This window comes from Microtus oregoni, unplaced genomic scaffold (assembly GCF_018167655.1).
Source record: "Microtus oregoni isolate MIOR12 unplaced genomic scaffold, Mior012 000038F_ref0000394, whole genome shotgun sequence".
Classification (NCBI taxonomy): Eukaryota; Metazoa; Chordata; class Mammalia; order Rodentia; family Cricetidae; genus Microtus; species Microtus oregoni.
The window spans coordinates 747,791-775,206 of record NW_024543097.1 but is presented as its reverse complement, the minus strand read 5'-3'; the positions used below and the strand labels follow the sequence as shown (position 1 = coordinate 775,206).

At 40.6% G+C, this 27,416-nt stretch overlaps 2 protein-coding genes across 2 annotated transcripts in view; one reads left to right on the top strand and one right to left on the bottom strand.

The window, feature by feature from the left end:
* Positions 1 to 18,922, top strand: part of Dytn (dystrotelin) — a 51,148-nt gene extending 32,226 nt beyond the window's left edge. The window contains exons 10-12 of the mRNA XM_041631700.1: positions 7,533 to 7,692; positions 9,543 to 10,032; positions 18,819 to 18,922. Coding sequence (XP_041487634.1) covers positions 7,533 to 7,692; positions 9,543 to 10,032; positions 18,819 to 18,922 — 754 coding nt within the window. The remainder of the gene's footprint in view (positions 1 to 7,532; positions 7,693 to 9,542; positions 10,033 to 18,818) is intronic.
* Positions 18,923 to 22,214: 3,292 nt separating this feature from the next.
* On the bottom strand, positions 22,215 to 26,732 carry Fam237a (family with sequence similarity 237 member A). The gene is made up of 2 exons (XM_041631697.1): positions 26,318 to 26,732; positions 22,215 to 22,777 (listed from the first exon to the last, which is right to left on the bottom strand). The coding sequence occupies exons 1-2, from the start codon at positions 26,730 to 26,732 to the stop codon at positions 22,626 to 22,628; spliced, it is 567 nt and encodes a 188-aa protein (XP_041487631.1). The 3' UTR covers positions 22,215 to 22,625.
* Between the last annotated feature and the right edge of the window lie 684 nt (positions 26,733 to 27,416).

Genomic DNA, 27,416 nt, shown 5'->3' with positions numbered 1-27,416 from the left:
GTCTATGTTATGATTCTGTACACACTAGAATTCTCACTATTTGAGGATGAGTTTTATTGTTTCCCACTCAGCTCAATTGCTTCCCATTTTGTTTTTATTTGAGAGTATCATTTGAGAGTCTAGCTTTATGATAGTTATTTGTATAATATATAGCAAGATTCCTCTTTTATTTTTCAACCACTTTATTGAAGTGTGATGACGTATTAAGAGTGGTACATAGTTAATGTTGACAGCTAATGAGTGTGAGGACGGGCATACGCCTATGCAATCATCACCACCATCCTGGCCATGAAAGGCCCTCCAGTTCCTCTGTTCTATTATTGCTCTTATCCTTAGAGTTATTGTTATTGTTAGTGTGGAAGTAAAACCGTTTAGCATTAAAGCTACACTATGATTATATTAGATGTCTCAGACTTATTCATTTTACATAAATTCAGCTCTATCCCATATATTATCCCCTGCCCATTTTTTCCATTTTTGTTCATATTTTTTATGTTGTTATAAAATAATTATTCTTCTAGAAGAATATTAGAATAGTCATAATTAATGCAGCCTGATCTTCAGGAAGGCCATCAAAGGGTAATCATTTATAACGCTTTTCATAATCAAAGAAAAGAATTAGCTTCCATGTGACAGCTGTGCTGACCTGAGCTGAGCCTGGACTCCAGCCCTAGAGAGTGAGTGGCGTGCCCACCAGGTGTTCCGTGGGACCCTTCCAGTGAGAAGAGAAAGTGCCCGCCACTGTGCGGCATCACACCTGCCATGTCTTCCTCCCCTCTCCTCACCTTTTTCTTGTTGGCAGTTTCTCTATCCAATTTTATGCCAGTAGTACATTCTGATTGATGCAGAATGTTTTTAGTAGTATGACCAAGATGTGAGTCTGAAGGTTAAAATAATGTGCTTATAATGTAACCCTTTTCAGACATAGGATGTGGCCTGTCCCTAGTTCCCCAGCAGTAGCATGTGTGAGATAAACCTTTGCAGGCCTTTTCCCTTTCGTGTGTGTGTGTGTGTGTGTGTGTGTGTGTAGGTGTGTATTCATGTGTGTACTCATGTGTATATTCATGTGTGTGTGTGAGGAGGTGTGTATTCATGTGTGTGTGTGAGGAGGTGTGTATTCATGTGTGTACTCATGTGTATATTCATGTGTGTGTGTGAGGAGGTGTGTATTCATGTGTGTACTCATGTGTATATTCATGTGTGTGTGTGAGGAGGTGTGTATTCATGTGTGTACTCATGTGTATATTCATGTGTGTGTGTGAGGAGGTGTGTATTCATGTGTGTACTCATGTGTATATTCATGTGTGTGTAGGCGTAGCACCACTAGTGACCAAACAACCTTACACACCTGTATGAGAAAACCACACAGTTTTATTTACTACATCTAATTTAAATAATTTAAAAAAAACAACCTTAAGAGCCAGTAAAATGTCTCAGTGGGTCAGGGCACTTGCCATAGAAACCGGAAAACCTGAGTTCCATGTCAGGAGCCCATTTAAAAGAGGAAAAGAAACTGGCTCTCCAAAATTGTCCTATGACCATCGCATAGGCACCATGGCACACACGTGTGCACATGCACACAAAATTAATTAATTAATTAATAAAAGTTTTAAAAACTTAAAAAACAACTATGTCTTTTCATGGAAATGACTCATAAACTATGGTATCTAGCCTATGACAATCATTGTACATTCATATACAAACCTAAAATGTTTCTCAGTTACAGAAAAATGTATCATATGATAATATGTGTAATGCAATCCTAATTAATCTTATTCAATAAAAACCTGTAGTCAGATATTAGGGGGTGAAAATTGAAAGATCGGAGAAGCACACTAGTCAGCAACGAGAGTTCTCACCTCTCCAAATGCTCAGGCCAAACAGGCAAGGTCCTGTCTCTACAAACCCTCAGACTGGATGCCATGAGCTCCTGTCTCCTTCCGCCTTACATTCCTCTCTCTACCCAGCCATATCACTCCTGTCTCCACCTCCCCAGTGCTGAGATATAAAGGTGCTAGAATCAAAGGTCTGAGCTCTGTTCCTTTCTTTAGACCTATTGAATCTCATGTAGCCAAGGGTGGCCTTGAACAGAGAGAGATCTATCTGCCTCTCTCTCCTGTATGCTGGAGAGAGAGGTGTGTTGTAGCATGAGGGTGCCTGCTTTGTTGGGGTTTCTGTCCTACCCGGTTCCCGCAGCCCTTTAGCCCTTCAGCCCCAAAGAAATGCACAGAGAGTCTGCATTAGATATAAACTGATTGGCCCATTAGCTCAGGCTTCTTATTAGCTCTTGTAGCTTATATTAACCCATTGTTCTTATCTATGCTAGCCAAGTGGCTCAGTACCTTTCACAGCAGGGCAGGTCACATGTTGCTTCTTCAGTGGTCTGGGCTGGACTGCAGGAAGAGCTTCCTTCTTCCCAGAATACTCCTGTTCTCATTGCCTCGCTTCTACTTCCTGTCTGGTTGACCCACCTATACTTTCTGCCTGGCCAATCAGCATTTATTTAAAATATGATTGACAGAATATAGACAATTCTCCTGCACCAGTGTGTGCCACCACTGCCTGGCCTCTATGGCGTACAAGTGTGGCTAGCTCTGTACTCAGACGATCTTTAGGCAAGTTTTATTTGTTATAGCACAAACAAAATATCACCACAAATATGGATGTAAAAGAAGTTTAGTTTTTTTTATATTCATAATTTAAATGTCATTTCTACAAAGGCTATGCTTGAATTTAGATGAAAAACAGCAAGCAGGCCCTGTCACTCAGAAGCCACAGAGTGCACGCCAATAGGAAAGGCTGCTTAAGTGTGGCCCAACGTGTTCTGTGAATGACTTTGCAAGTAGCTATCCAAGAAGCAGCTAACATGGGCAGAAGGCTCCTGCAGCTTACTTGTATACTTTAATATCAAATATATGTTATATTAATATATAATTAACTCTGCAAATTAGATTGCATGGCTATACTTTTTATAAGTAAATATTTGCATCATTGTTCTTAGACATAAATCCAAACACCAGCTAGTTTGTAAAACACTGCAGTTTGATTTGAAAAAGCATATTATCACCATGCTCTTATGACAACTTTTTAAAATGTGCTTAAGTTCAAACTAAAAACTCATTCTCCCAATTTCTTGCTTCTCTAGACTATAGTCAGCTTTAAGAAGGAACTGTGGAGGACTCATGACTCCATCAATGCTCTGCACAGGGAAAGAAGGTAGGAGCCACACGTGGATATGTGGGAAGGTAGGAGCCACGCATGGATATGTGGGAAGGTAGGAATCACAGGTGGATATGTGGGAAGGTAAGAACTTAGTGGATATGTGGGAAGATAGGAACCGCAGGTGGATATGTGGGGAGGTAGGAGACACACGTAGATATGGGGGAAGGTAGGAGCCACGCGTGGATATGTGGGAAGGTAGGAACCATGTGTGGATATGTGGGAAGGTAGGAGACACATGTGGATATGTGGGAAGGTAAGAACTTAGTGGATATGTGGGAAGATAGGAACTACAGGTGGATATGTGGGAAGGTAAGAACTTAGCGGATATGTGGGAAGATAGGAACCACAGGTGGATATGTGGGAAGGTACAAACCACAGGTGGATATGTGGGAAGGTAGGAACCACAGGTGGATATGTGGGAAGGTAAGAACTTAGTGGATATGTGGGAAGATAGGAACCACAGGTGGATATGTGGGAAGGTACGAACCACAGGTGGATATGTGGGAAGGTACAAACCACAGGTGGATATGTGGGAAGGTAGGAACCACAGGTGGATATGTGGGAAGGTAGGAACCACAGGTGGATATGTGGGAAGGTAGGAACCACAGGTAGATATGTGGGAAGGTAAGAACTTAGTGGATATGTGGGAAGATAGGACCTACAGGTGGATATGTAGGGAGGTAGGAGCCACATGTGGATATGTGGGGAGGTAGGAACCACATGTGGATATGTGGGGAGGTAGGAACCACGTGTGGATATGTGGGGAGGTAGGAACCACGTGTGGATATGTGGGAAGATAGGAACCACAGGTGGATATGTGGGAAGGTACAAACCACAGGTGGATATGTGGGAAGGTAGGAACCACAGGTGGATATGTGGGAAGGTAAGAACTTAGTGGATATGTGGGAAGATAGGACCTACAGGTGGATATGTAGGGAGGTAGGAGCCACAGGTGGATATGTGGGGAGGTAGGAACCACAGGTGGATATGTGGGGAGGTAGGAACCACAGGTGGATATGTGGGGAGGTAGGAACCACAGGTGGATATGTGGGGAGGTAGGAACAACAGGTGGATATGTGGGGAGGTAGGAACCACAGGTGGATATGTGGGAAGGTAGGACCTATAGGTGGATATGTCAGGAGATAGGAGCCACAGTAGATATGCGAGGATGTAGGAGCCACATATGAATACATGAACAGCAGTTGAGACAAGCCAGGAACTCTACCGTGAGATTTATAAAGACATTTTCTACAGAAAAAAAAATGAAATTCTTTTTTAAAAAAAATGGAAGAAATAATTTAAGCAAAGAAGCCCTATGTTAAGGCAACTCAGAGCGGTGTCAGTAGTACACATATGAATATCATCCAGCTAGCTACCATATGGTTTCACCTCTGATCACGGGAGGCCATTACGTGAAAGAAGCAAACACAGAGAGAGGCTATGTAGATGACTCGGCTGACAAAGAGCTTGGCACAGAAGTGTGAAGACCTGAGTTGGATCCCCAGGAGCCACATGCCACAAGGAGAGTAACTCCTGCAAGTTGTTCGCTGATCTCCACACGCTCACTAAGACATGTGTGTCCACCTACACAAACAACCATACACATACACACACATACAACCACACACACTCATAGACACATATACACAACCACACAACACAACCACAACACACACACAACCACATAACACACAACCATACAACACAACAACAACCACACATACATACCCACATACACATACATAACCACACATATACATACACAACCACACAACACAACCACAACACACATACACAACCACACATACATACCCACATATACATACATAACCACACATATACACACACAACCATACATATGCAACCACATACACACATAGACACATATACACAACCACACACATACACACATACAACCACACACATGATTAGACACATATACACAACCACACAACACAACCACAACACACATACACAACCGCACAGCACAACCACACACACATACACAGCCACACACATTCACAACCATACAACACAACCACACACACATACACAACCACACACATTCACAACCATACAACACAACCACACACACATACACAACCACACACATTCACAACCATACAACACAACCACACACACATACACAACCTCATACTAAATAATAAATAAATAAAGTAATAAAGTAAAGAAGTAATAAATAAACATTCTTGCCAGGCATGTCAGGGTACACTGTCAATCTTAGGACTCAGGAGGCAGAAATGGGTGGATTTCTGTGAGTTCAAGACCAGACTGGTTTACAGTGGTTTCCAGGACAGCCAGGGCTGCAAAATGAGATCCTGTTTCAAAAAGAAAACAAACAAACAAACAAAAAAACAAACAATCTTAAGTTAGTTGTTTGAAAATAATTTTTAGCTATGTTATTCTCTGTTATGAAATCCATATCTGCTGTCTGCATCATTGGTAGCCTAATAAAGTACTTATCACTACAAAGCATTTAAAAGGATCAGAAAGATTTAATTTAAGAAATGAAAACTGGAGGCTCCATCTCTGCTATATGCATCGTCATTTTTATTGATGGTTTGTATGAATCTGTAGACAGCAAACCTCTCTGATACATGTGTGGCATGGCATCAAATGCACCCATTAAATGAGCAATTTGAGACCACTAACATTTAATTGCTGGAATAATAGTAGAACAATTGAAAAGGACCTAGGGATTGAAGACGAGGGATTGAAGAGAAGCCCTGCAGATAGAGGTCCGGTTAGCAGGAAATGCTGAAGGCGACCTGAGGTGGACAGAGAACTACAGGCTCCAGGACAGCCAGCTTAAAGTCCCAGGTTGTTTAGTAAGCTCCAGTCTCTGGTCATACACTGAAAGAGCATCATGCAGCTGTTGATCACTCCTGACTCTTCAGCATCTTCACTCAGTGAAACTGTTAACCTTTCTGGGAGCATCTGGGCCCCTGCTGACAGCCTCACGCACAGAGTTCCGTGTCTGCGTAGGAACAGAAAGCAGATACGAAACTTTAAAAGGGGCAGATCTTAGGTCATCTGGCAAGAATTGTTTCTTAGATAATATGAACTTGTTAACAGACATTTTCTTGGAAAGCAACAGGCTTCAAACTACCGGAGAGAGCTGAAGGGTAAATTATAGCGAGCACAGCAGCTTATGGAAGAATCCTCCATTTAAAATTTAAAAGAAGTAGAGGGCAGGTGTGGTGGTGCACGCCTTTAATCCCAGTCCTTGGGGGGCCCAGGCTGGGGGTGGGGGGGTGGGGGGGGGATCTCTGTGAGTTCAAGGCCAGCCTGGCCTACGGAGACTGCTGCACAGTGAGATCCTGTCTCAAACAAACAAACAAATAAACAAGTAAGTAAATAAAAATAAGAGAAAGAAAAATGTTTCAGGTAGGGCTTGATTAGTAATCAAGACAAACACAACTGTGTGGTGTTGACAGCCCTGTCCACACACCTCTGAGGAGGCCGACTTTCTTCTGAAAAATCTACCATATAAAAAAGCTTGGTGCTCCAGCTGTAAATAGGATTTTAAAATCAGGCCTTTTGCGAGACTGGAGTTCAAGGTCCCGGCTCAGATGTGCGTGCTTGGGTAGCTACTCAAGCTGTTATTCCAAGACCCTTTCCAGGCACTCTGACACTTAGGAATTCAAAGACTCAGATATGGAAGAACCGGAAGACTGTTGCTGTTCACTGTCAGAGCATTTACTCCCACAAATTTTGCTAATGTGCCAACAAAACTGACAAAGAACAAAGCCATACTAATCATATACCTACTATGTGCCAGAACCAGAAAATGGGGTGATAAACAAGGTAAGTGGGTTTCCAGGATTGTAAAACAGTGTACAATGAAATGATTTGGCAATGTATAAATGAAACAGAAAGTATATGAGTGTGTAAGCTCAGAATTAAGGCCAGAGACTAGATAAAAACTTGTGATCTCACCAAACTTGATTGCAATGGAATACAGAGAAAAACAATACAGAAAAACAAATAAAGGAAGGGTCTAGGCAGTGCCAGGGATGAGACTGGGGTTTTGCTTCACAGGGAAGTAATAGGGAAGTGAAAAAGCCTTGTTGGAAGTGTAAAATATATTATCACAGATTGCAGGAAACGAGGAGGTGACTCGAGCAACAACCTCAAAGGACAAAAGCGTCCCTGCAGAGGGCAGAAAGAGCTATTGGTGGAGTCAGATGGTAGTCAGGGCACAGACCACCAACCAGGAGGACCTGCGAAGCTCCAGCTGGGCCGTAGGTGTGAGTTTCCACCCTTACTCAAACCTGTTTCTTTTCCAGGCTCCTCAGAAAACAGTTAAATAGATACAAACTCAAATTGCAAGGTGCATGCACCTTACAAAAAGAACAGAATCGAAGATTTGAAACTAAGATTCGGGAGCTTGCCACCAACCAGGATAACCTGTGGATCAAACTACAGCAGATAAGACAAGACCTACAGGTACAAACGTGAGAGCCACCGGCTACCTGAACTGCCTGGAAATCTAACCTTAAGTCTGCTCTGCCTCTTCTCCCTCTTCCCTCTCCCCAAGTCTTCGCCCACTCCCACCCTCCATACTGAGGAAGCAGTAGAAGCAAGTGCTCCTGCGTAGTGTTTGATCTCAAGCTCTCTTTGTACATTGTTAGAAAAACTTTGAGCACTCCTCTAGGAGCCTTTATCTCTGTGGGTTGTCTCTGCTGCTATTTTTACCCATCAAGGAAGAAAAACACCAACAACTGAGAGGTGTTTGGGAAGTGTTCCAAAAACACAGTCATTAACTAACGGAGATATGAAGTGGATCAACCACACCATGTGTAACATTTTCTGGCCACAGCTGGGTGTTTTTAGAGCCGGCAAGAGTATCAGTGATTTGTTTGCTTTGTTAAACCTCTATAATGTCTGACTTAATGAAAGACAACCCATTTTTCCTCACTGTGAGCAATCTATTGAGAGGTTTGCTTAAGGTGTGTGAAGAAATCCGGTCTCACGTAGTGATATAGTTAAAAGAAAGAAAGAAATCTTTCTATAGACTTTCACATAACTAAGATATTATCCACTGATACATCAAACACAAAAGGCAATTGTTTTTTAAAGGATAGGTGCATTATGAAATCTAAAATCAGATCTGTTTCATATTCGGCTTTATTAAAATCCCAGTCAGTGTTCTATGCTCTCTGAGCGGAAATACCCAGGTTTCATTTTGTAGCATGGTCATATTGACTTGCTGAGCTAGACTGAGCTTCCTACAGCTTGCCCATTTCATTACACATTTTTTTAAAGAAAGAAAGATAAGAAGAAACATCCTCACATCGAGTTTCACCATTGTCAGAAAACAACGTTTAAGAACTGAACAGCCATTCCGCCCACCCGTGCGTGGCAGATACACGCTTTCTAAAATTTTAATTATTGCTTGAAACCCTGGCTGTTACAAACGCCAGCAAATAAAATTAATCATGTTCTTGGCGGTGTCATGTTCATTTTCTTCTTCTTTCTCCCCGAGAAAAATCATTACCGACTACCCCGGTCTAACCAGTTAAAATCTGTCGGTCTTTCCTTGGCACGAGCGGTAACATCTGTTTCAGGACACATCTGGAGCACTGTATGGGTGTTTTCCATTTCACTACACACAGCATTGGAAAGGCCAATTATTAAGAAAATTTGGAACTTTTGCTGTTCCTCAGGACAGGAAGTGAAGCTGTCTCTTTTTAACTGGTTGTATGAGTTTTTATGTGTTAATGTCACCCAGATTTCTGCCGAGACTGATGTCTACATTTGTTGCTGACTGTGAACCATGCCTGCACATGTCAGTGTGATAGACAATTCACAGAATGGTTATAGACATAATTTTACCCCACAGACTCCTACAAGAGTTTCTAGAATCCTGAGGACTCTGACTCAACCTTCAAAGCAGTGGAACACATCCTAAGCTTTTGTACCTCCAGCTTCTCGTGAAGTCCCTCAAAACACACTCTGAGGCCTATCATTAAGAGCACATTTTATTGTAGTAATGCATGCTTGTCAATCACCATAAGTACGTTTTCAGAAATTCCTTATGGCACTTTTATGGCCAGATATGCTCAGATCTAGATGTTCCCCCAAATTCCTGGGGTCACTCCTGACACAGTTTACAACAGGAACTATGCCAGTATTACAGAATTTTAAATTTATATTGAACAGCATAAAATAAAATTACTGAAATATCGAGAGTCAAGCAAGAAACATGCCTCCAATGTCTTTGGGATGTTGAAACATAATACATTTGTAGGGAAGGTAAGAGTTATTTCTTCCTAAACAAGTTTTTCTTCACCCAGGCTATGTTGCGACCACTCCGTCCTTCATCTTCATCTCAAAACACAGTATCCAAGATGGATCATTCTTTACCCAGGGATGGGCAATGGGTAGGAGGAAACTATCCCCACATTGAGAGTACCAGTAGGTGTGGTCTGGAACAGGAATTTCTCCCTAATTCTGCCAAAACTGACAGAAATGGCAAATGTCAAGCAAGTTCAGGGAGAGCTCTGCCAGACACTGAATCCCCAGAGATCATTTTGCAGAGCACCAGGACACAAGGATGCCCACAAAGGATGCTAAGGGAAGTCTATAACGCCCCCTCTGATTGCCAAGAGGGACTGCAGGACAATCCCCAGATTCCTCCCTCTGAAGTGAGCAGTCCTGTTCTGGAATCTTTAGAGGGGAAAGAGACAGACCACATCAGTGAAAGAAGGAATGACCAGGAAGAAGAGGAACTACAAACACTGTTGCCCAGACTCCTGGATGCCTTTGACCCAGACTCGTCACCAGGTGAGGTGCACGTTGGGTTTTGTCATTTGAGTTGTTACGTTTGTTGTTTACTGTGTGTATGTGTTGGAGACATGTGTCAGTATGCAGTCCTGGTAGGCACTGAACTGTCTATGTAGACCAAGCTGGCCTTGAATTCTCAGAGATACACCTCTGCCTTGAGGAGTGCTGGTCAGGTAAGGTTTACCGCCGATAGAGAGGGATGGCCAGGAACTCAGGCTGCCTGTTAAAACACTGAACTTCATGTGATGTCTCAGTCTTGGAATTCTATTCCTGGTATTGGCTAATTCATAAGATCACCATGAGCACTAAAGCTTATCAATCACGTGAGACTTTACTATAACATCTAGCAATACCGTTAAGCAAATATTTATTATTTTGAAAGTGCAATTGATGTTACTAATCTTACACCATGCATAACTGAGCAGCACAAAGCCACCATTTAAAACAGAGGACAATGATGCTCCTGTTTTGGCATGGCTGAGTGAGGGTTCTCTGTCCTAAGTTGTCCTAAGTTGTCTCATGTCCTAAGTTGCTAAGTTATGAAGGCTTTTGGTCCTCTACTAAAACTCTTTGTTTTGTAGGCTCACCATCTTCTTTATAGTTAGAACATATATTTACTGTGGCTAACAGTTTCTCAATAGGAAATCTGTATAATCTAGAGACTTGTGGGTGGGGGGGAAAATGGCATGCGTGTGTGTTTCTGCACCCAAAGAAGCTTTCTCAACATAGTCATGCATTAATATACTAGCTTTCTACAGATACCATACAGCAATACAGAGGAGGAGACTTGAGCAAAAAACAAAGAAAAATGATTAATTTTTAAAAAAAAATGGAAAAGGAAACAGAGAAAGACACTGGCTTCTTTTGCAGCCTCTTTCCTTCATTTTTTGGTTATTGTCATCTGTCTACATGGCCTTCAGTCTGTGTATGCTTACATCCCTCTCTTCTTTTAGGCACACTCGTCATATTTGAATAAGGCCATCCCAATGACCTCATTTTAACTGAATTATCTTTTTCACACACACACCACACACACACACACACACACACACACACACACACACACGATTAAGGGGAAAAAAAAACCTCTGAGGCCATTCAGTGTTGTAATTATCTCTGTAAAGACACTATCTCTAAATGTAGTCATATTCTGAGGTTCTGGAATTAAAACTTTAAAATATAAACTTGGGGGTTTGGGGATTACAGTTCAGCCTGTGGCATTTGAAAAGGTATGACTTAGACACATAACAATGTCAGTTCTCTACAGAACCTGGCAGCGTCTGCTCAATGCAATAGAAAGTATTGGAAATAGAGCAGAAGTCACAATCATGGTCAAAAAGGAAATGAATTCTCAGAGGTGTCAGGGGCACAGGACAAAGATAGGATGAAAACCCTTTATGCTGATTCTCGAACCAACACGAATTCCATGCACTGTAGTTCTGCCTCAGCATGCTTGGGGCGTGATGGCTATTCAAAACAAAGTCAATGTCCACTTCACCTTTTCAGGAAAATGTCACTAGCCAATTGGGCTCTATTGAAAAGACTTAGTTTTCTGCATCTTTACCTTGCTTTTTGCTTTGCTTCTGTTTCCCAAGTGAGTTGATGAGGGTTTCTGAATTCTAAACTTTTACTGCATCAGCGCTCACAATATAGTTGCCACAGTGCATACTTTAGATTCCTCATAGTCTCGGTCTGTATTTTGATATCTTATACGAATTTACCATCTGTACATAAAATATATTTATATGTATATATCATAATCATGCCATTAAAAGAAAATTATAAAATTTAAAAGGTTATAAAAGAGTAAGTGTGTTTCTAAGTTTAGATGCTGTGCTAATGTATAATGTGTTATTAGAATTATCTAACTTTTAAAAATTACTTTTCAAGTGTCAAATTTTCACCTGTTTCCTTCCACTCACAGTCTCAGTAGAACTATGGAGGTATTATTATAGAAAATATGCATTATTATTATGAAAATATTCTTATGATTCAAGAAATGCCGATTTTCTTTTGTGTGCGAGATATATGTATGTGGTGTGCCAATGGTGAGTAAGCCTGCAGACACCCGGGAAGCCAGAAAAGAACCTTGGGGTTTCCGCTCTGTCACTTTTCATTCCCTCAAGACAGGGTTGCTCACTGAACCTGGAGGTAGGCTAGCATCCATCCAACACATGCTAACCATGCTTCTGTCTCCACCTTCCACTGTGCTAGGGTTACACCTATGTGTGACAACACCCAAGCTTTTATGTGAGTGGGAGGGATTTGAACTCAGGTCTTTGTGCTCGTACAGAAAGTATCCTTACTCACTGATCAGTCTCATCAAACCCCTAACATGCTAATTTTTAAGATTTACATTTGCTATCTTTTTTTCTGTCATCTTTCTTTGCGTAGCTCAAGAATAAGGCATGAAGATATGTGTTACCCTCAGTGGTTCTCAATGTGTATCTTCTCACTCAAGTATTTCTAAAGATTATTTTTTTGCTTGTGTGTTTATTTTGTGACAGGGTCTTTTATAGCCCAGGCTGACCTAAAACTTGTTATGCATTGAAAGATAACTTTGAACTTCTGGTTCGCCATCCTCTACTTTTCCGGTGCTAGGGTTGCAGATGTGTGTCATTATTCCCAGTTGGTATTGTGTAGGGGAATCTATCCAGGACCCTGTACATGCTAAGCAAGCGCTGTGCCCATTCCTCTATTGCCATAATTAAGATTTTATTCTTATTTCAATCTGGTGTGGATAAAATCTTTTTTTTCAAACTCCACTTCACCATTTGTTGTATAGATTATATATAAAAAAATTCTCCATAACCTATACGTTATCTATGCAGACTTACCAACATTACACTAAAGTTAATCAGAACCAGACGCACAATAACCACACCCATGAACATGTGGAACATGCAGCTAAATTAAGTTGAGCTAAATAGTTATTAGCCACTTTTGTTTACTTCCATGCTTTTCGTAGACGCACCAGACAACAGCAAAAGTTTCTCAGCACTTTACTGTTTCACTTTTATATAAAGAATTGTTTTTAAAAGTTAGAAATATCTACTATTGGTATAAAATAGCCTAAAATTTACACAGAGGGTCCACTGTATTCATCTAGTATGGCAATTAGACAAGGAGGTGATTGCCCTCGTAGACTGCAGTTTTGTTAAGAAGTCACATTTTGTAAATGAAGATGAACTTGATATTACTTAAATTTCAAGGAGAATGAAACAGAAAACTTGGTGATCATTTCGAGGCCACTATTTACACTGACTGAATAGAGTGATTCAGTATCAAGGTCTAAGAGAATGAGATTTCCAGAAACCATGGGAGTTATAAGAGAGAGAGAGAGAGAGAGAGAGAGAGAGAGAGAGAGAGAGAGGATATAAGGAAGACCCCAAATCTTTTTAAATTCTAAATATTGAAGATTAGTAGCAAATAAACTAGGTTAAAACTTTCAGAAAAAGATTAGATTTGAAGAAATGTTTCATATTCTTTTCTCCTATGATAAAAGAAAAACACATAACCTCTGGTTTTATTATTTATTTCTTTCCATTTGGGGTGAGCTTTTCCATGCACACCTGGTAACTTCTTTATTCTCACTCATCTGCGCTGCCCTCCATTTTCCACCATTTGTTTCAGTTGTACTCCAAGAATATGGGAGTTGTGTGGCAGGAGAAGGGGGCATGGCTGGAAAGCAAACACTGGGTGAGCCAACAGGAAAGCACTTGGCCAAGGCTCCTTTCTCACACTCAGTACAAAACATGAAGCTAAGTGGGGTGGTGGTGACGTACGCCTTTAATTCCACTACTCAGGAGGCAGAGGCAGGCAGATCTCTGTGAGTTTGAGGCCAGCCTGGTCTACAGAGTAAATTCCAGGACAGCCAGGACTACACAGAGAAACCCTGCCTTGAGATAGATGGATAGATGATAGATAGATAGATAGATAGATAGATAGATAGATAGATAGATAGAACAAAACGAAGCAAACAAGTAAACAAACAAACAAAAAACCCATGAAACTAAATAAACCTCAAATCCAGCATTCTTTCCCTGGAAGCAAACAGTTTGACTATGTATCTGACACTAAATCGTCTAAGATCCAGTTTAATAAATAATGGTAAAGGATCAATGCATGATTAAGAGCTTTCAGGATCTCTCTATATAAATGTATTCACATGTGAGTTATGGTAAAAAGAAAACAGTGTCGTTCCCCAAGCAGCTGCAGTGGGCAGCGGGCCATGAACAGCTGCGGTGGAAAAAACGCTGCTGCAGTTCCCTGAGTGGCACACGGTCCCAGGCAGGGAGCCGCGTGGTGGGTGAGAAGCAGAGACAGCCATGCAGAGAAAGTGGGTATTTATTTAGTGGGTTATGAAAGGGAGAGGGGGTAAAGGGAGAAGGGGTAAGAGCAGAAAGAGACAAGAAAGAGAGAGAGAGAGAAAGTGGGAGGGGGAAGGGGGAGAGCATCCACAGCAGCAGCTACCTCTTCCTCTTCTAGGGGGAGTGTGAGACAAAAGGAAGAGGCTCAAGCTAGAAGCTGAAGGAAGATCCGTTTGCCTCAGAGGATGAGGGAGGCAGTGGGTGGGGCTTATCCCTTAAAGGGGCAGGATAGACCATTACAATGTGTTTATACATGATAAAAGTCAAGATTAATTCTAAATTCAAATGACATAACAATATACAATATGCAGTTAGAATTACTTGATCTTTTAAAAAATTTAAAGTCCCAACATTTCATTTGTTTCTAAGTACTGACTCAGTAGAATCATTAAGATGCTTTTATAGGAGGTGTGGGCTCTGTTTTTATTGGCGGTGGTGGTGGTGGTGGTAGTGATAATGGTAAAGACTTTTGTTGATGTGGGAGGGTCTTCTGTCTATGTGTTACTTTCATTGGTTAATAAAGAAACTGCCTTGGCCTTTTGATAGGACAGCAGCTTAGATAGGAGGAGTAGACATAACAGAAAGCTGGGAGAAAGAAAGCGGAGTCAGAAAGACACCATGATGCCATGTCCTCTCCAAGATGGACGCTGGTTAGACTCATGCTGGTAAGCCACAGTCAAGTGGCGATATAGATATTAGAAATGGGTTAAATCAATATGTGATATTTAGCCAATAAGGCACTGGAGATAATGGACCAGGCAGTGTTTAAAAGAATACAGTTTCCATGTAATTATTTCGGGTGTAAAATAGCCGGGGAAGCGGGTGGCGGGAAGCAGCCCGCTGTTCCTTTTACATTTTATAAAAAAAAAAAAAAAAAAAAATCTGTCTTGCAGGATTGAAAGGATCTATCGTTGCCATTCCAGGGGCTTCTAACAACAAAACAGAATCCAGGACTAACAGGAAGATTTAAGAAGTTTATCAATATTTTAAGTTAGCATTTAGGTTGGCATACTAATCTCCCAGAAAGGTGGTTGATGAACTCAAGTGACCAATGAATGAAAAATGAGAATTTTAATAAAGAACAAAATGTGTTGAATTAAACAGAAATTCAAATAGAAAATAAAAAATTCAGTGGAAGGGCCCACTGGAAAAGAGAATCAAGCTGAAGAGTGAGCATCTGAAGGGAGCCAGAGGAGAGACGTGAGGAGAGAAGAAAGCCTGAGAGATGCGGCATGCTGCTGGGTACCATAGTGCCTATGACACAAGCTCTACGTGCAGAGCAGAGAGAGGGTCAGGAAGCACAGCCAAGAAAACAATGGGCCAAAGCACCAAGGATTGGAAACACAGTGGAGTGGAAAAAGAATAAAGCCCCGGGGACCCCAAATTACATGAACTCAAAGGAGTCTGCCCAAAACAAGACACATTATAATCAAATTGCAGAACACAAATACAAAAGAAAATTTTGAACATGGCAAAAACAGCCTTCATAACACAATGCATGCATTTCTCAAGGCAGAGAGAAATCATCTGATGTGTTAAAAATGCTCAAAGAAAAAGAGCATTACCAGTCAAAACTATCATAGCCCCAAAGCCATCCGGTGAAAGTAAATATATTAAAGAGGAATACAGAAGACCACACTACTGAAATGAGGCGTGCACCCACTTGGCTGGCTTGATGGCTTTAAGAAGGACATGGGTTCATGTCATTCATTTACCTAGAGGAGTAATCATAGACCAGACAGTTCAATAATTTCTAGTCTCTATATTTACCACTGATACTCTTTCAGCACATTCCTGATGTGAATTATATTTAAGTCAATAATTTTGCTATTGTGATTCCCTCTGAATCATCTGTAGTTTCACAGATACTATATCTCTTTAGTGTTTAATCTATGTTAGCACATAGATATAGTTATAATAGCTATTATTTCAACACACACATGCATACCTATTTGTACACAGCATATTACTTGGTCTGCGTGTGTGTGTGTGTGTGTGTGTGTGTGTGTGTGTGTGTGTGTGTTTTAAAAGTATAGATCAAGTAGTGGGCTAGATGGTGGGTCATATCTTCTGTTATTTTTAAAACATATTTTTGAAAGAATGGAGCTAAGACAAACAATCAAAAAACAAAACTCTTGCAAAATGGATTACTGCTATTTCTGTATCACTATACTTAAAGTTTTTACTGGTGGGCAGAAGAGGTGGCCACCAAGTGAAGGAGACTGACCTAGACTGATGTCTCTGGAACCTACATGGTGGAAGGAGAGAATTGTCCTACACATGTGCAGAGGTGTAAGCTCTACCTGTGTGCATACACATGCACAGGCAAATAAATAAATAAGTCAACAGTTCAATAAATATACTTTTATATTCAAATTTTTTATTGCTTTGGAAAGAAAAATAATACTTTGAAATTGGTTTTCTGCTGGAAAAAAAGTTTTTTATCCAGGCTATGAAATAAGGTCCTTGAACACTTGGAGCAGTGTGAGAGATCCATAGGGTAGCGCTGGCTTGTACTCCTCATGGGTCAAGCAGAAAACAGTGCAGATACAGTGACAGTATAACCATATCGCTATAGGAAGAGGTTCTGAGTCTTCAGTGTGTGATCTTGTTTCTCTTCAGTTACGTAATAGTATGTGCTGACTGTGAAGTAAAATGGCAAAGTTCACAACTTTCCTACAAGCTATTTCCTTAGCATGACATTTATTTGCCCTCTTTCTTACGGGTTGTCACGCTTAGCAGTTTGGGGTAATTTATTTTAAAAAATTATCTCCACACATGTGTCTACTTCTTCAGCATGTTAGGGGATGCTTAAATGTATATAAACACAGATTTTTTTAAAAAAAATTCTTGTTTTGAATATTATACACATCAATTTTTTTTAAACAGTTGCCAAATCCTGTTCCACAACACAATCCTTATTACAACAGATTGCTGGGAACACTCAAATCTTTTTTAAAATTAATTTTTACTTTGAAATATATTACTGTATTTACATCATTTGTTCCCTCCTGCTCCCTCTCATCACATCCATATTTATCTCCAGTCCCTGCTCTCTCTCAAATTTATGGCCTCTTTTCCTTTAATTATTAGTGTTGCTGTATATAATATGAACAAATGTATAAATACAACCCACTAAGTCCATATAGTGTTGCTGTATGTGTATGTTTTTAGGATTGTATATGTTTATGTTAGCATTGTATGTATATGTTTTAGGATCTCCTTGGTATTAGATAACCAGGTAGGGGACTCCTCACTGGGGAAGACTAAGTAACCATTAATTGTCAGTAGCTCTTCATGTAGGGGAAGAGCCCCATGAGATCTTCCCTGTTCATGCTGGCATGTCAACTGGTGTTGTCACTGTTCAGGTCTTAAACAAGGCCGCCATATTGTTGAAGTTTCATGGATACAACTTCCCTGTTGCATATAGAAGACACTATCATCTCACAACAGAGGTCCTGGTCCTCTGGCTCTTTCATTCCCTCTTCCGTGATGCTCCCTTAGATATAGAGGTTGCCTTGTATCATGGGTCAACTCGAGCTGGGTTCCTCATAATCAGTTACTCTTTTCGTTTATGAGTTGTGGCTTTCGTGGGGGGGGAGGGGGTCTCTGTCTTCGTTAGTGGCAGGGAAGTGGTCTCAGAATATGGCTCCTCAACCAGTGGCACCCGTGCCACCTGGAATTTGCAGACACAGATGTGCTGGCTGGTTCCAGAAGGACCGAACACAACTCCTGTGGTGGGGAGTGGTTACCCATGTATTTCAACGCTCTTCAGGAGATTACAATATACAGCAATGTTTCTATAAGAGCATTCTCTAGTAGGCTCTCTGGTCTCATGGGGTGGATTGGATACTGTAACATGAGGGGTCTGCTTGTTTGTTGGGTTTTTTGTCCTTCCACCAGGTCCCCCACAACTGTTTAGCCCCAAGTAAAGTCAAATAGGTCTCCATAAATTATAATCTGATTGGCCCATTAGCTCTAGCCTCTCACTGGCTAACTCTCACATCTTGATTAACCCATTTTTCTGATCTATATTAGCCATGTGGCTCAGTACCTTTTTTTCAGCGAGGCAGATCACATCCTGCTTCTTCGGTGGTCTGGGCAGGAGTGGGAGGAATCAACTTCCTCTTTCCCAGAATTCTCCTGTTCTCATTACATCATTTCTATTTCCTGTCTGGTTTTCCTGCCTATATTTCCTGCCTGGCCAATCAGCATTTATTTATAACATGATTGACAGAATACAGACAATTCTCCTGCACCAGGATACTGAGTGAAGAACAGGGTATCTTCTCTGTTAAGGAAATGCGAATGGAGAAAGACGGGATCTGATTCTTTGTGGGTGAGAGCTGAAGCCACACAGATCTTCGGGTTCCAGGAGATGTATTTCCTAAAAGTTCTTTTGCTTGCTGGTTTCAGGTCCGCATCCTGCATTGGACATGGAACTGTATGGCAGAGCTGAGCAGGTGTGCAGGGCGTTCTCTGCCCTTGTGGATCAAATCACCTTACCCAGCTTGGAGTGAAAAGGAATTCAGACTGAAAGCCTTGGTGTGATGATAAAACTTTTATTCAAAATCTGAATTTAAAAGAATTAAGTCTTTAGCTTCTCTCTAAATAGTTGATATGAGGGTATGAACTTGTTTGGGTTATTTTCTTTAACCTCATTATTCATGTATCTTAGTTCTTCAATGTAGAGTTAAACTTTGGGGGTGAAGAAGTGCAAAGGAGGGAAAAGAGACCACACACAGCAGCAGATCAAATCCAAGTAGATGATTTCTATCAGATTGTTATGCTATCTCGGTAATAATACTCAATTGTGTGATCTACATGAATGCAAAAAAAAAAAACCCAGCCTTTAAGTGTTATTTGTATGGTTCAATTGTCTATCTGATGTTTCTGTTAAACATCAGGTTCAGCAAAGAACTGAACACAACACAACACACACACATACACACAGAGACACACACATGCTTGAGTGCATATAAAACTGATGAAATCTGTTTAAAATCTGGATTGTGCCATTGTCAATTTTCTAGTTGGGATGTTGTAGTATAATTATGAAATGTTCATAGTGGGAGAAATTGAACAAAGGAGACATATATGTCTCTGGACCATTCCTCATAATCATATACAAATCAACAAGAAGTGTAAATTTTTTAAAAAAAACAAATGTTTCTTTCTAAAAACATCCAAGTCTGATGGGTTTTATCAAAGTGCTTTCCCCTTGTTTTGAATTATTATTGATGGTTATATTGATTTCTAGAATAATATCTAACATTCTCTACCATGAAAAACACATAGTTTCTAAGGATATTATTATATACATTAACATTTAATTCTCATAACAGACCTAAGGAGTCTTTAGCTTCTTTTATGAGGATAAAAGAAAGCACAAAGAAGTCAAACTTCCCAGTCGTTCAGCCAGCACTTCATGTCGGATTTGAACCCTGTGCCTGACTCTATAATTGTCCCTAGTCTCTTGTTTCTCTCAATAAATGTTGCTGTGACTTCAGTGCTTTGATTTTCAGTCCTTGTTATAGAACGAGTCGCCAGTCATTCCTAGGATTGCCTACAAGGTGAAATAAGGCCCAAGCACGTTTAGCATTGTGTTTCTCTCAATCTAATGCCAAAATTATTTTTTCTTTTAAATCAATCATAATTTTTATTTAGGTTTTGTCACTTAGTGTAGTCATTTTCCTTCATGTATCATCCCAGAGTCTTCCTTGCAAACTTGATAAGTGCACACCATAGCACAGGTCAACAGCTTATAGCTGCCCACTGCTTGTTTTGTACAGGCTATGCGCTAAAAAGTGGTTGTATCTTTTTTAATGACTTAAAAGATCAAAAGAAAAGACTGTTATGAAAGTTGTATGGATTCAAATTTCAGTGTCGACAATAGCAACCCTATTGATTTGAGCACCTATGACTCTGTTTCATCCAGTTCTACTGAGACAGACACCATTATGGCAAGAGGCACGGTGCAGCCCACAGAGCCAGGAACACTCACGTCCTGACCCTTTGTGAAAAAAAAATTCAATGTCTTAGTTAAGGTTTCTGTTGCTGTGAAGATGCACCATAACCATGGCAACTATTTTTTTAAATTTTTTAAAAACAAATTTATTCATTTTACATACCAACTACAGTGCTCTCTCCCTTCCCTCCTCCCACTTTCTCCCCCACCTCCCCCCAAACCATTTCTTATCCATTCCTCAGAAAGGTAAGTTTTCCCATGAGGAGTCAACAAAGCCTGGCACATTAAGTTGAAGCAGGATCAAATCCATGCCTGCTGTATCAAGGCTGAGCAAAGCATCCACCGTAAGGAATGAGCTCCAAAAAGTCAGCTCTTACACCAGGAGTAGATCCTGGTCCCACTGCCAGGACCCCTCAATCAGACCAAGCTACACAACTGGCTCCCATATGCAGAGGTCCTAGTTTGGTCCCATGCGGGCTCCTCAGCTGTTGGTCTAGAGTCTGTAAATTCCCACGAGCTCGGGTCAGTTGTCTCTGTGGATTACCCCATCATGATTTTGATACCCCTTACTCATATAATCCCTTCTTCCTCTCTTCAATTGGACTCCCAGAGCTCAGGCTGGTGCTAGGCTGTGAATCTCTGCATCTGCTTCCATCAGTTACTGGATTTTGGTTCTATGATGACAGTTAGGGTAGTCACCAATCTGAGTACAGGGAAAGGTCAGTTCAGGCACCCTCTCCACTATTGTTGAGTCTTAGCTAGAGTCATTCTTGTAGATTCCTGGGAATTTCCCTAGTACCAGGTTTCTCCCTAATCCTGTAATGACTCCCTGTATCAGGATATCTATGCCATGCTCTTCCACTCCATCCCTTCCCCAACCTGACCATCCTGTTCCCTCATGTTCTCATCTCCCATCCCCTTCTCTCTACCCTACTCTCTTGCCTCCAGTTTACCCAGGAGTTCTCTTATAAAGGAAAGCATTTCATTGGGGTGGCCCACTTACAGTTTCAGAGGTTAAGCCCATTATCATCATGGTGGGACATGACAGCGTACAGGCAGACATGGTTCTGGAGAACTGGCTGAGAGTCCCACAACTACAGGCAACGGGAAATGGTTTGTGACCCTGGGTGGTATCTTGAGCATGTAGGAGACCTCAAAGCCTGCTTCCACGGTGACACACTTACTCCAACCAAACCCTGCCTACTCCACAAGGTCACACCTCCTCATAGTGCCACTCACTCCCTTTGGGATTATAGAGGCCAATTACAATCAAACTACCACAATGAGAAACACAAAAACTGCTAGCTCCTAGTATGGAAGACCACGATGAGGGAGTTACCATTGACTGAGAGTTGTATCCTGTCAATAGTTTTAATGAATTTGATGAAATACCTTAGAGAAAACAGGACAGAAGCAGAGAGTGAGCCTGTGTATAACAGTAGTTGGGGTGCTAGCTTTTTAATGTTCTTATTCTCCCAATCAACCAAAACCTAAGACTGTCATTGCCCCTACCACCCACCACCATGGCATCTCTCCCACCACCCACCACCAGCGTGTCCAATTCCACATTGTTAGGACCCAGTTAATCCTCCAGTGAAACTGCATCTTCATTTTATTTTGCTTTTCCATGCAAAGTACAACCACTTATAGAGCCTTAATATTTAATCAAACAGCAAATACATAATTGAAAGATAATTATGCTGTCTTATTAGCATTTGGACACAGTTTGTGCTAATATTAAAGATTTAAATAAAGAGAATCCAATAAGACCAGCTGGGAGCCAAAGCTTTTATTAATTTTGTTTTCATTAGATGAATGTTTTCTTCCCCTGTGGTTTCTTCTTCATTTCGTATTCAAAACTATTCTCTCAGACGAGGTCGAGAATCACAGACCATCAGTGATACCACGCATGTGAATCGTCCGTCTGTCCATGCCAGTGTCATAAGCAATGGCTTGTGATGCATGTAGCATATGCAAGCTAAATGTGCGGCGGCCCTCTAGTTCATCAGCAAGGCCAGGCCTCCCCAGGCGAATTATCAAATAATCTCAAGAGACAAAGCCCTCACCCCCAGTCATCTGTGGAAGTTCTTTAGCTCCTGTAGACACGTATGAAGACACTGGCTAGCAACCAAGAAGCTGAAAACAAAGGACTCTTAGAGAACTTGACACGATCTTCACCTCTGAACATTGACTTCACTTCAAATACATAAATGATCAATAGGAAAATATTCCTTATTTTAATTTCAAGACTTGTGTTAGCTCTGAAGGTGGCTTTCTTTTCTCTTTACTTGTAGCTTCGCTTTTCCAGTGAACCCAGATGCCCGCCTGTGCATATACACACTTATCAAATCTTCAATCAGCTCTTTTTTCTTTAAGAAAGGGCTTCTTAGGAGCTGAGAATATGCACCTGAAAGTAGAGAAAAGGAGCTTAATAAATTCGCTAAATTACCCTTAGGTTAGTTGTCCTTCTTAAAGAAAGAACTGACGTTTTTGCTACTCCAAATTCACAATTCTATATATAGTTAGAACATATAAGTAATTTTGTATTTGTAATATTTTCTGTCCTGTGAATTTTACTTGTATAGCCTAAGTTAATTAAATTGCTACCATTTATAATATTTGTCAATTAAAATAGTATGTGATTTTTAAAGTTTAAAGAATCATTATATCATGTTTAATATAGAAACATAAAGCAAGCATTTTGAACCTCCAACAACCAGAGATAGTGTTATCCTCATTCCATGCTTACTCTGTGATATGTTCAACTATTATTTTATTGGGGATGTTTTTATTATGGATACTATTGGAGTGAAGGGTCTTGTGCCTCACCATTGACTGCACCTCGTGACACTTCCTGACAATCAAGTTACAGATGGATGCTTGCTGAGTATGTGGCTTAGGAACCTTTTTAGAGTAAAGCAGAAAACTGAACATTTACAGATCTCTTCATATTGCTGAAGCAGTGTTTTCTGTGTTTAGTGTTTAAAAATAGGAACTATGGACATGGGTTAGGCACTTATCACAGATATCAGATTATAAATCTAAATTTTAACTATTCTTACTACCCCTACCCCCTAAAACCCTCACAACTGAAGCCCCAGGAATGTAGATTATCAGTCCCACCCCAATCCCATCTTTCTTAGTGGCAAAGCAAAATCTGCTAAAGGAAGAGGGTACAATTTTTACACAGATAATATTGCACCTCAAAGTCTTTTATTTGCAGAGAAATCTTCACAGTCTTATGAGTAAAGTCTGCTGTTTCCTCTTTGGGAGTTATCAGTGTACTATCCTAAATCAGTCTCTCACTCTTGTCTTTTCCCTCCCTCTCCCTCTCCCCCTCCTCCCCCTTCCCTCTTGCTCTTCCACTTCCTCTCTTCTCCTCTCCTCTCCTCTCCTCTCCTCTCCTCTCCTCTCCTCTCCTCTCCTTTCCTCTCCTCTCTTCTCCTTTCTCCCTTCTTCCTTTTCTCCCCTCTTCTCCCCCCTCCCCATCACTTTCCATCTATTCTTTCCCTCTCCCCCCCCCCCTTCCAGAACCATAACCCCATCAGAATTTAGAGGCTATATATAACCTGGGTATATAGATTCTATTCAGAGGTTCCATAAAATGTATTAGTCAGTATCCAGCTATCATTAGCTAATGTCTTTCTAGACTAAGAGTAATCTTTGGAATCTTTACCCATGAAGTCATCTGTAGCCCTCAGAATTTTTAGAGCTCTCATGTCTGGCTTCCTCTGTCCCTGCTTATTATTGTTATAAACAGCCATAGTGTCCCAGTCGTTGTCCAACTTGGTCACTTATTCTTGGGGGTAAAACTTTTCCAGTGTCTCCAGAGTTAGTAAGGGCTTTTCATAGAATCTCAGAACACTCAAACAAACAGAAAACAGAGAGACTTGCTGATCCATCTAAGTTTTCCATATCCTCCTCTTTCTGATGAAAAGAGTAAGAATACACTAATTTTCTCAAGATTCCATACTTATTTGATGTCGCTTGTTTTCATATTTGATGGTGCAATATTAACAAATATGACATACTACGAAGTATCTCATGGATCACATATTTTAGCAAAAAAACATAATTTATAGGAAGAGTTCATAAATGGCTTCAAAGTAAATGATTGTAAAGACATTAGAACAGAACACTTTTGTATATTACGTATGCAGTAATTTTAGCTATGTCCTTTTGATCTAATGCTATGATTTCCTTGAGAACTAGGGAGACAAACACCTCTTCACCCCCACCTTCATTCCAACTTTGTAGCACTCCATCCTCAGGAACAAAAGCAAAATTCACTAGAGGATCCGTCATGGTACATCCAGAGCCTGCTTGAGCCACTAGAGATTGAATGAGGCTTCTTGAAAGGAAATCACAGTGTTCCTGTAACTATTTGACTTTCGAACATGTATCTCCTTGACCCAAAACCTCATCCATTGATTAGACCAACCAAATGGAAAATCTCATTTCCTGATCTTCAAACAATTGCTTGTGCAAAACATTAAAATAACATTAATAAAGGGAAATGTTAGCTTCTGCTACTGAGCTATTTCCAGATCAACTTCTCCTAAAGTTTGCAGACCAGCTGAGTCCATCTCAACTCTCCAGTGAAGAGCAGAAAGTGACTCCCAAAGCTGAAGAGTTAGAGGCATAATTTTTTTCGTGTTCAGCTGAACATAATAGTATTCTCTTCATTTATTCTGTAGACCTTTGTTATAATTATGGAAAGTGAAGGCACGATTTCTATACTGAAATCAGAGGGCTTCAGAAGAAGACGTACAGCCCTTATTAACGGATGCTGACGCCTGGGCACCTTCAGCTCATTGTGTCTTTGAAATACCAGAAACCAACATTTAAAGATGGTCATCATGTATTTGTACTTCAGTAGCAAATCTGCTGAGAGAATATTTCATCTGAAAAGTAAAACTAGGAAAAGTTATTGTGACACCTATTTATAAAAATAGGTGTAGAGAATTGTCTGGTTTCTCAGCTCAGTGACTCCTGAGGGATTTTCAGTGAGGAAGGAACAAGCTATGCATTTGATAAGCACCCTGTAAAATCTTAGGAGAGGGTAGCTGTGCAACTGTTATTGGTAGATCTTTCTTCAACTGAACCATTTTAGAGACACATAACAATGCTCACAATTAAACATTGGCTAAAAAAATTTAGTTAGGCCTAGTACACAAATGATTCTAGCTATACCTGGACAGCCCCTGCTACTAGATTTGGAACCTTATTGAAGGAAGGAAAACTATATGACTAGGTCCCAGGTATCTCTCATAACTTACAGGGGTTCACTCCCTCACATTCTAATTTTGTAAATGTAGCATTTCTCCTAGACTTCTAGCGAAGACTATATTTGAATTAGTATATGGTATTTACTGCAGTTAAAAAAAAATCCCCCAACTCTCAAGAAGCTACAACCTTTTAAAAATTAAGTACTTAGTAGAAGTTAATGACTTATTAGTGATTCATTGAAACAGCAACAAGGAATAAATATAGGTAGGTTGATACTTTTGCTCTAAATATCTTCAGTTAAGTATCTCTCAAGATACTTTATTTGCATGAAAGTGATGCTTTGTTTTCAGTTTCAAGGGGACAAGAATCCCCATGCTATAAATATCTCCCTGCCCCAACACCTATCCACCTCTTACTATTCCCACGTCAAGGAAGCATCAAGTTACATTCAAGTTAGCATTAAATAAAAAATAAGTCTTCATTTGGGGGCAAGTCTTACGTCTTTACATTGCAATTTATACATGGGTCCCTACTTCCTCTTCCTAATGACTTTTCACAGGAAGTACTAGAGTGAAGACACTTATGTTGACATGAACAACTATTCTCTTATATGAACCCTCTTGACGTCTACCCCTTTAAAGCACCATATGTGAAAATAGCTTCCCTGGGGCACTTCCCTCTTCCTCACACATCACACAGGATGGCCTGGCCCATGCACCTTGTGTAATCCCTGAATGCAGCACTGTGGAGCTCTTCTCTTCTTTCTTTTCCTCTCCAGCCAATTCCCTCCTTCCTAAGCCATGGTTCCTGGAAAGGACACAGTCTACATAGATGTCCCAGAAGAGTTGGGCCAGGTCCCAAAACAGTGCCCCATGCTTCAAGTTCTCAGATGACTTCAGGTAGATCATAAAATCCCAAAAGCCAGAAACAGTATTGGAAACACGAGGTTTTTGCATTTCCAAGAGGAGCATTGAGGAGGACTCCCAGCACTGAGGATCAGCTTGGTTAAGAGCAAACAGGTCTGTCTGGCTGTGACAGAACAAAGGAGACACACAGCATGTTCCTACAATGAGCAGGGAGCAGGTGAGGCTCAGGGGGCACTGGATCGCTCTTCTGGTCCCAGGATCAGCCATGGTCCTGAAACTGTACACACGGAAACACATTAGTCCAGGCTTGTGTTCCACTCCTTAAGAGAGAGGAGTGTGCCCTTGAGAATCTTAGTCCCAGGAGAAGACGCACACCACTATTCCTAATTAGGAAGAGACTCACCCTTCTTCCATGTCACAAGCCTCATTCTCCCTAGGTGACCCATTTCCAGTCCAGGTTGTGCACAACCAAGACAGCAAAGCTGAAAAGAATTCCCAAGATGTGCTCCCTGTGAGATGGTTAAGTGGAACCATTTCCCCGAGAATGTAGTTTAAAAATATACTACATGAAAACTAAAATTCTGCCAAATGACTTTACTTTTTAATATCTTAAACCTAACCTTTTAATACAAAACTACACTACAATTAAGAATTTTATAGCTTTTGTCTTTGTATGTTCCTATGCTCATAGTAGCTTTTAGTTTTTAAAAGATGCTAGACTTATAAAACTTTATAATAGGAAAAAAATCCACAACTGATACCTAACTTGTAATAAATGTATTTTGAAACTGAAGGACAAAGTAAAACTGATAGACACTTTGCAAGTCTAAATGCTAAGCAATCCTGATAAGACTTTAATAAAGATAATGCTTTCTAATTTCTCTCTGCCTGCAGCGAACCTCAAGAACTTAAAGGGAAATGCTCTTTGCCTCCACTTTCCTGGCTCTCAGT